Source organism: Chinchilla lanigera, unplaced genomic scaffold (assembly GCF_000276665.1).
Source record: "Chinchilla lanigera isolate Chin_1 unplaced genomic scaffold, ChiLan1.0 scaffold00057, whole genome shotgun sequence".
Lineage (NCBI taxonomy): Eukaryota > Metazoa > Chordata > Mammalia > Rodentia > Chinchillidae > Chinchilla > Chinchilla lanigera.
In genome coordinates, this window is record NW_004955458.1 from 1,502,513 (window position 1) to 1,512,697 (window position 10,185).

The 10,185-nt window shown below is 43.8% G+C and overlaps 1 protein-coding gene across 4 annotated transcripts in view; it reads right to left on the bottom strand.

The window, feature by feature from the left end:
- Positions 1-10,185, bottom strand: part of Cbx5 (chromobox homolog 5) — a 42,699-nt gene that overhangs the window by 15,562 nt on the left and 16,952 nt on the right. For 2 of the 4 annotated variants that reach the window (XM_005397212.2, XM_005397213.2), the window contains one exon: positions 604-782. In XM_005397212.2, the coding sequence (XP_005397269.1) occupies positions 604-782 (179 nt within the window). Of the gene's footprint in view, positions 1-603; positions 783-2,305; positions 2,505-2,541; positions 2,659-10,185 lie in introns of those variants that run through there. The other 2 variants (XM_005397215.2, XM_013520945.1) reach the window with 2 other exon arrangements.

Sequence of the window (10,185 nt, forward strand, 5' to 3'; positions counted from 1 at the left end):
GATCTTCCTGCCTCAGTCTCCCAAGTGCTGGGATTATAGGCATGTGCCACCATGCCCAGCCCACCCCCTTCTTAAAAAATTGAGACAGCATCTTACTAAATCACTAAACAGCCCATGCTGGACTTGAACTCACAATTCTCTTGTCTCACCTTCCCAAGTGTTGCCATTACAAGTGTGTACCACCATGATCTGCTCATTACTTAAATGTATACATGTCAGCTAAACTATATCCAAGAGCAGTACTAACAATTTATATTTACATTATGCTTATGTGTCAGGCTGTACACATCTACCCAACAACTTGGTTTAAATACTATTTCTTATCCTTATTTACTGAGGAGAAAAATATGAAGAAAATGAGCCATTATCCAGCTAGTATTACAAGTGGTAGAGCAGTAATGTGGACCAAGGCACTCCGGCTCCCAATGCTATGCCCCTAACCGCATCATTATACTGCCTCTCAAAAGCCATGTCCCCAGCACACGAATTCCACAGGAGGGAGCATGCGCAAACGGACAGAAAAGACGAAAACGAGTGGCTCCTGAGCAAGTAACTAAAAGTTTCTATCTTTACATAATCTTGAGGCCCAAGAAAAGCACTTACTCGGAAAAGCCTTTCCACTTCAGCAGATATTCCACTTGCCCCTTAACCACACGCCTGTCTAACACTTTCTCCACGACATACTCCTCTTCGTCCTCGGAAGAAGAACTGTCAGCTGTCCTCTTGGTTTTCTTTCCCATGTCGCACACTGTTCCACCTGAAGGACTAAGGCCACCGGGTTCCTGCAAAGGGGAAGGACCAAACGGTTACAATCCAAGTCAGGGTTAAAGACTGTCTTGACAGAGGAGGGGGGAATACCACGCTGCAGGTACCGTTTTCCTGGATCTATAATCATTACACAGACAATTCCGAAGAATTTAATTTTTAAAAATGGGCCAATCTTCACTTCCCCAACTATAAGTTTCTTTTCATTTAAAGAGATCAAAATTATTAGCTGGCATAGTTGTCAAAGTCCTCTATTTTCATATTCCAAATGATAAACAGTGTGCTCTATATCCTGGCTACTTTTGTGTTTATACACCAGGGACACAAAAACGTGGTAAACCTTGAGGAAAATTACAAGGACACAAGAACATCTTTCCCTCCAGTGTGAGTAAGGGTTTATAAAAATGAAAAAAAGAAAACCACCAACATGCAACTCTACTCTGAGCCTCTTGACCTGTCTTTTAGCAGGGGAAAAAAAAGCCTGCTAAGGCATCTTTCATCACGTTTCCAGTGACTCGGTACATTTCCCTTACACAAACTAAGTTTGTCTGCTTTAGAGCATCCATCAGCTCACAAAAGCAAAGCTGACATCTCAGACACAGTGAGTCTCCTTTTTAGCAAGCTCATCTGGGGATGGGAGAGAAGCAAGGGAGGAAAAAATTTTTTAGTCCTAAAATTCACAATCAGTCACTGGAGTATTCAGTAATTCCCAGGGCTCAACTAACCCAAACAGTTAAGGAGGTGCCTCGCCTCTTAACTGAAGTTGACTCTGGGCCAAAGGAAGAGGAGGAGGGGAAAAGTCTGGCTCCAGACTCAGCATCAACACGAAGGCCCCTCCAGGCACAGAGGAGCCATTCATAGGCCCAAGGAAGCCGAGGCACGGCAACACAAATGGAAATGGAGTTAAACTCAGAAATATGCACATCAGGGGGTGCTCAGCGGAGAATTTAGCTTAGCTTTGCTTTTTTAATTTCCACACTCTTGTTCCCTTAATCATTTTTAGGAATTCTTCCTTCACCGTGTTACATGGTACCTCCAGTCTAGAGTACCAGGAACTGTTTTCTTAGCTGAACTTCATTTCTATTTTGCTGTAATCTTTGAAGATGTTCTTCAGCACTCTGAAATATTTTCATCTTGGCCAAAAAGGCCACTAGTCTCGGAGTTACGTGCAAACAAGCACAAGTTACATTATCAATTCACTTGAAATTAGTACATTTTAAGAAATTACTACAAGAACACATTGTCGGAAACCGTACCTCCAGAACTTACCAGCAATAGGTAGGCCCACCTGAAAAATTGCCTGTAACCATTAATGCCCCATAACAAAGCTAAGTTTTCCTTAAAGATACTTTATTTGGAAGAGGGGGCATGGGGCAATGTAGATAGAGGGCTTTAACATAATCTTTCCATGAATTTATGAGGCTGCTAAGCTTCAAGTAAACCTATCTGATTTGTTTTATTTAAAATTCTGCCTCCGACCTCACCAGAGACAGGAAATGTCATATTCCAGGGAGCGTACCCCGCCCCCACCCTCACTCACCTTGGAATTTCCGGGAGCTGAGCAGTTTAGGTCAGAGCGCTGGGGTTAAAACCAGCCCCATGTTAGACGCATGCAGGGAAGCATTGTGGCTACGGTCTCCCCTGCTTCACCAGGAAAAACAGATTTACATATGTGTTCTTCAGTTTGAGGAAGGGAAGAGGAAAATTCCCCTTTATACCTTCATGCAGAAGAAAGGCCCCAAAATTAAATGAATTGGGGTTCCCTCCTTTACCTACCGGATCGCCCCAGTTCTTTCTTTCCCTCTGGGCTAACAGGAGGGGCCTTCCCTCCCAGGTCTGGGGCTTGGCGGGCTGGCAGCTCCCCCGCCCCCACCCAGCTGCCAGGGCGCCACTGCGCAGCTGTCCCAGTCCGTTGCCATGGCAACTGGCAGCCGTACCAGACTAAGGGGGAGAGGCAAAAGAAAAAGTTAAAAGCCTTAACTTTCTTTTTCAGAGAAGACTGGGTGGTGAAGTTGTAAGGTACCTCCCTTGGCCTCCAAGCTAAGGCATTCAGAGCTCAAGGGAATGGTTTCTTGGGTTTTAAATCCAGATTTTATTCAAAAACACTGCAGATTAATCAATAGCATTTTAAGATCATCTAACCAGATTAGAGCTCACTGGAAGGGGGAGGGGAAGGCCTAGGTACTCCTACAGCAGGCTCCGTAGAAACCACCCCCAGCCTAGCCCACTGGAAGCATTTTGGGCAGGGCCTTTTCTACCATCTGTCACTGTACAGTTAATTAAAATCGGTTGGGGGGAAATAACAAGAGGGGGAGGGGAAGCATTTTAAAGAAACAATATAACTTTCTTTCTTGGGAAGATTAGTAGGCACAGAACTGGAATCCACAGACTTGAAACAATGACAAAAAAAATCAAGGAAAAAAACCCACAAAAACCTTTCAATTGAAATTATAGTGGGGGAAAAATTAATTCCTAAGCACGGGGGTTACAGAAAGGAGGGAAGGGCGGGTCAGCCACCCCCATGACTGTTAAATTAAAATACTCAGTAGCTGTTCAGGTAACGTTACAAAACTGATTTCCTAGTAATTATACCCCTTGGGTGCGTTATTAGTACACAACGCCCTATATCAGTAATCCCTAGTACTATACTTGAGAAAGGGAGGACTGGAATAAAGAAGAGAGACAGACACTAAGTTCCAGTAACATCTTCTGCACCTGGCCCCAGCTCCAAAGTCCCCCCCTCACCGTGCTTTGCAGAGGGGAGCCCTTCCTCTCAGAGGCAGAAGGCACCCCGGCTTCACACTGCTCAGCCAGGGCTCCACCTGAGCCACACCCTCACCCAAAGGGAACTCTAGAGCCAGAAGTCACTGCCATAGGAGAGTAAGGACAAGGGACAATCAAAAGTGGACAAAGGCCATTATTTTGGCTTTCAGAGGAAACAATAGGTTATGCAAGCAAAGTAAAAAATTTTAATACAGGGGATTTCCTCAAATTTGAAAAGACTTATCAAGAAACCTGTATAAAAACTGCCTTTTCCAATTCTTACCTTTTCTTAATCTTATGTAATTAAGGGGTTAAAAAAATAAGGCCAAAGACATTAAAACAGTGCCAGGGTTACGGGTGTGCATACTGTAATGTCATACAGCACTGGGGAAGCTGAGGCAGGAAGACTGCTTAGAGTTCACAGGCAGCAGCTTGGGCTACATAGTAAATTCAAGGCCAGTCTGGGATATAACAGCATGACCTTGTCTCAAACAAAAAAAAAAAAAAGGAAAAGAGAATTAAAACAGGGTTCTGGTTCTGTGATTAACTTGCCATGTATGGTCTTGAGTAAATAAATTTTAGATCTAACCCCAGCACCATTATAGCAAGCCAAATAAATCCCACTGCCTACCTCCTAGGGAAAGAGTGAGTTTACATTCAAACCAAAGAGCTATTATGTCCCCCAAAGAGAATCTTTTGTAGAACTATGTTAGGACCAATACAATAGCAGAAGGAAATATGTGACCTTCCAAATTCCTAAGCTGGTAAACCATATCACATGCAGCTCAACATGTTAGCAGATAGCAAGAAAAGGAGGAACAGTGCCCTTTTTAAGGCTCTGGAAAACCAATAAACTTTCAGAGAACAGAGTAGATTCTCTCAAGGGTAAAGCACTGTACTTAGTCAGAAAAGCACTGAAAATGGCAGAATGAAAGACTAATGCTAGGGGCTGGGGATTTAGCTCAGCGGCAAAGCGCCTGCCTGGCAAGCACAAGGTCGTGAGTTCGGTTCCCAGTACCGGAGAATAACCAAAAAAAAAAAAGAAAGACTAATGCTAATTCTGTGAAGGGATAAAGGATAGGAAAAAAAGGACAGCTATGATAGCATTTTGATAGAATGTTTAAAATAAGGGGTTTCAGAGCCCGGGTGTGGTGGTGCATGCCTGTAATCCCAGCACTTGGGAGGCTGAGGCAGGAGGATTGCTGGGAGTTCGAGGCCAGCCTGGGCTACAAACTGAGCTCAAGGCCAGCCTGAACTGCATAGCAAAACCAGATCTCAAAAAGACAAAAAAAGAAAGAGGAGGCAGGAGGGAGGGAGATTTGGGCTGGGGATAGAGCTCAACCATAGAGATACAATACTTGGCATGTTTAAAAGTGAGGCCCTGTACTCGATCCCCCATTCAAGAAGGAAGGGAAGGAGGGAGGGAGGAGAAAATTAAACTCAATCAGGAAATGAACAAAATATTCTAGTGTCCACTCTTTCTGTTAAACATCAGGCAGCAAGGATTCAGATCAGCTCTCTCCTCATCCTTAAACTGCATAAAGGGCACATGGGCTGAGATCCCTCTCTCTTTGGGAAATGGGTTTTGTAACAGCTGACAAATCGAATTGGGCCTGATGCCAGGAGTCAGAGTCCAACCATAATATTCTTTAAAGAATGGCACGCAGTTGTCTTGTAAATCTCCCGGACAGTCACAGATCAGAAGCTGGCAAGGATGACGACATAGTTCTGATGGAATGTGTCTTATCTTAACCTTGAAGTTACAGATCTGCTCAGGAGCCGCAATAAGAAATGAGAAATGCACCCAGACAGAGGAGGAGACATAATTCTCTTTTAGACAGTGCGACCCAGTGTATTAGGGTCAAATGAAACACAAAGCCAGACGGACAATTTAAGGGCTAGAGCCTGGACCAGATAAAGCATCACGCTGGTGGCGCACGCTGAGCCTGGGGGGGAGCGTTCCCATGTGAGAAATGAGACCCTAAGGCAGGATGACGGAGTGATTAAAGTAGAATCCGGATACCATGCCTGGGGAAGAGAACAGTGCAACCTTATCCTTGTGGAAATCTTCATGGAAAGGGGTGAGCGGCTTCTCAAGTTTCTAGAATCTTTCAAGCAAGACAGCTCTTAGCTTCCTCTTGAATACAGACACAACTCTCTGGTAAAAACATTAACCACTATAGACAGACTTTGGCGACTAGAGCCTATAGAGACACAGAAAAGAGAAGCCCCAATCAACATATTCACGGCCAGGCATGGTGGTGCACACCTGTGATTCCAGTACTCAGATCGCTGGGAGTTTGAGAGTTTGAAGCCAGCCTGGGCTACAAAATGAGTTCAAGCCAGCCTGAATGACACACATAGCGAGACCCCGTCTCAAAAACCAAAACCAAAACCAAACAAAAAAGTCTGTGAGCCAAGGCAAATTCCCTTCACAGTCTTAAATGCTGAGGGAAAGCACCTAAACCAGGGATCTGGACAAAAATCAGTCTTAGAAAAACATTAAAGAACTTTGTGGTCAGGCACAGTTAGAACCCACATTTCAAACTGCTGACAGGGGACTCTTAACAGATAACTCTTCCCCCCCCAAAAAGGGGTGAGGAGGTGAAGCAGGCGGGGGTGGAGGGGGACTCCACGTATTATGAGAGTAAAAGAGAACATCTAAAACTGTTGGTTCCCAGCAATTACAGAAGGCTTTACACAAAAGGTAAGGAGACCCAGACAGGTAAAATGCTTAGCCCTTGGCATAACCATACACACACACACACACACACACACACACACACACACACAGAGATTGAACCCAGGGCCTTTGCACTTGCGCTACATCCCCTGCCTTTATTTCCTGTTTTGATTTTTATAGACAGGGTCTCAGGGTCTCACTATATAGGTGAGGCTGACTTTGAACTCGGTAGGGGTCTTGAGTGCTGAGATTACAGGTGTGTGCCACCACGCCCAGCTAGACCTTTTTAAATTTTGAGTTCCGAGTGTGGTGGCACTCCCTTTAATCCCAGTACTTAGGAGGCTGAGGCAGGAAGACTGCTTGAGTTTGAGGCCAGTCTGGGTTACATAGTTTAAGGCCACTCTAGGCTATACAGTGAGACCCTGTCTCAAAATTAATTAGTTATTTTGAGATAGGGTCTCACTGAATCACCCAGACTGGACAATTCTCCTCCCTTGGTCATCCAGAGTGCTGGGATCACTAGTGTGCCCCACCATGCCCAACTAACCAATCAAATTCAGAACCACAGAACCACATACATGAGGTTCCTGGCATCAGTCTGTTCTGTCTGCTTTGTCTAGTTCAGACTCTGCTCTAGTACCCTTGCTACTACTTATCTTTTTTTTGTGGTACTGGAGATTGAACTCAGGGGCACTCTACCACTGAGCTATACATCCCAGCCTTTTTCAATTTTTCTTTCCTTTTTTTTTTGTCTTTTTTTTTTCCAGTACCGGGAATCGAACTCATGACCTTGCACTTGCCAGGCAGGCGCTGTGCCGCTGAGCTAAATCCCCAGCCCCCCCTTTTTTTTTGTCTTTTTGAGACAGGGTCTCACGATACAGTTCAGGTGACCTTGAACTTACTTTGTAGCCCAGGCTGGTCTCAAACTCACAACAATCCTCCTGCCTCAGCCTTCTAAGTGCTGGGCTTATAGGCATGTACCTCCACACCCAGCTCAATTTTTATTTTGGGACAGGATCTCCCTAAACTGTCCAAGCTGGCCTCAAACTTGCAATATTACTGTCTCAGCCTCCTGAGTAGCCTGGATTACAGGGATGCACCACCATTTTAAAAAGTTAAATTCTTTTTTATAGTTCAAAACAATGAAAACTGAACCTAGCATGGTGGCACTGGCCTGTAATCCCAGCACCTGGGACACAGACAGAAGGATCTGGAGTTCAAGGCCAATTTGGGCTACCTACAAGTTAAAGGCCAGACTAAACTGCATTGTGAGTCCCTGTCTAAAAAAAATAAAAATAATATGATGAAAACCAATTGTATACACTGCTTCGCTGCACTACTCACCAAATTATCGGGAGGCAGTAGCCTGGCCAATTGTCAAGATGTGTGTCTGATCAATGAGCTGTCTTTTCATTTTAGAGCTCACATATAAATTCTACAAGCTCTCTAAGTGGGGAAAATCCTGCAGAAAGCAAGCCATGACTAAAAAGCAAGGAAGGAAAAGAACATATGCAAAGTTCCCCACACATGGATTGATTAAATATGCTGATGAGTGGCTTCAGTTGGTCCAGGCTCTTCCCCTAAAGCTTTTGGAGAAAGAAAGTAGTTTAGGGGGAGATTACATTGCCAGCTACAGCACTGTCTTCCAGGCATCCTCTATATAGTAGTATTCAGTAAATAAAACAGATGAAAATCAACCACATTTACAGAACCATTTTAATCTGCTCTATGTCCTTAGCTCTTTATGGATCCTGAAATACCATGGTCTTAGGTATGTAACACACACAGCATAAAACTAAAATACCCTCTATAAAGATGTTTTCTTGCACTGAATTTATGATTTCCAAAGTATTAGCCATGTGGCATTTTAACAAAAACACAGCACAGAGATACACATTACAGCTGTCCCGGCTGTCTCAGCTTTTGTTAAATGGGCTGATAACTATCACTCCACCTTCACCAAAAGCCCACGAGCACCCAATTCAAGAGGAGTTAAAAGCTTTTTAAATGTCTATTTAAGAGACTGGATTAGGAAAGAGTTGAGAAAGAAGATTAACTGTGGTCATTAACACCCCTACCATTAACAAGCCACATACAGACAACACAAACTTTATTAATAGAGAGGAGTGTCTAGAGAGGAAACGCGCGCCCTTTGGCTAGCACAGCTGTAGTTCACGATCCTTTAAAAATCAGCTATGGAGCCCTGGAATTCAATCCTCAGAATCACAAAAATAAATAAATAAATAAATAAATAAATAAATAAATAAATAAAATCAAACTAAAGCATGCATCAACCAGTCTCTGGAGTATTGTTTGTTGGTTTTCTGAACCTCTTGCTACTGTGAGTAAGGGAGTACCCCACCTTTTATTCTTTTAGATTAAAACACACACCCTAAGTGGGTATAAGAGCTGCCTTATAAATTCCATTTGGCTGCATGGTCCCCAAGCTCTGACTACCATTAATATATATATAATTTTTTTTTAAAAAGACACTGTCTAAGGGGCTGGGGATTTAGTTCAGCGGCACAGCGCCTGCCTGGCAAGCGCAAGGTTGTGAGTTCAATTCCCGGTTCCGGAAAAAAAATTTAAAAAAAAAGAAAGAAAAAGACACTGTCTATGTAGTTTGGACTGGCTTCGAACTCACTATGTAGCCCAGGCTGGCTTTGAACTTGAAGCAATCCTCCTGCTTCAGCCTCCAGAGTCCTGGGATTATAGGCCTGCGCCACCACACCCAGTCACAAATTATTATTTTAAAATAATTTTATACAAAATTTTTCTGTTCCTTTTATTAAAGTCTAGAGAATTTCTCTCAAGTGTCAGTCTTCTTGAAATTCAGTTAGGACACACCTAAATCCAGTCCCTGGGCAAGAGGTTAGATATCCAACTGTGCCAAGATTTATGAGAAAGCAGAACTTGGCACCCTCACGGGACAGTGTCTTCCAGATGGTGTTTTCCAACAGCCCCTCTCTGGAATGTACTGATCTCTCAGCGCCCTACTCTCAGGTGGGTGTGGCTCGCAACTACTCCCCTCTTAATGTGATGGAGCATGCACGCGGAGACCTTGTCACCCTTCATAAAGAACCTAGTGATTTCATCATAGATAAATCTTAAAAAAGGCTAATAGTAGCTTTGAGCAGATGAGCATGAAGCTTAGATTTATACATTCATCTTTGGCAGATCATACTCACAAAATATGGAAGGGTTAAAAAAACAAAAATGCTCATCCCCAAATAAAATTATAGTCATGAAGTATCTTTAAAGCAGCAACCATAAAAGTAAAACTCAGTCCTTTACCTTGGCATTAGCTCATGGATTTTCTTGTTGTTCTGTTTTTTGAGACAGCGAATAGCTTTTGTAGTGCAGGCTGGCCTTGAGCTACGTAGCCTAGGCTAGCCTGTACTTTACAGCACTCCTCCTGCTTTAGCCTCCCAGGGCAGGGATTACAGGCGTGAGCCACCACGCTGGCTGGCTCACAGATTCTGGACACCCACATTTTAAAGGTTCCAAAGGCTCCTTCAGATCATTTCAACAAATTTTTTATATTAAGGAAGCATGTGTATTAAGCTGGACAATTCTGGTTCTTTCAATAGTCTTAAGAGAAGGGCCAGGGATATAGCTCAGTGACATAAGCGCCTGCCTGGCAAGTGCAAGGTCCTGAGTTTGATTCCTGGTACTGGAAAAAAAAAAAACCAAAACCAAAAAAAGATGTATGTAACAATTAAAAGTAACACAAACCAGCCAGTGGTGGCTCACATCTATAATCCCAGCACTCAGGAGGCTGAGGCAGGAGGATAGCTGTGAGTTCGAGGCCAACCTTGGCTACAAAGTAAGTTCCAGGGCAGCCTGAAGTACGCAGCAAAACCCTGTCTCAAAAAAAAGGGGGGTGCTGGGGGCTGGGGATATAGCTCAGCAGTACAAGGGCCTGCCTGGCAAGCGCAAGGTCCGCAGTTCGATTCCCAGTACCAAAAAAAAAA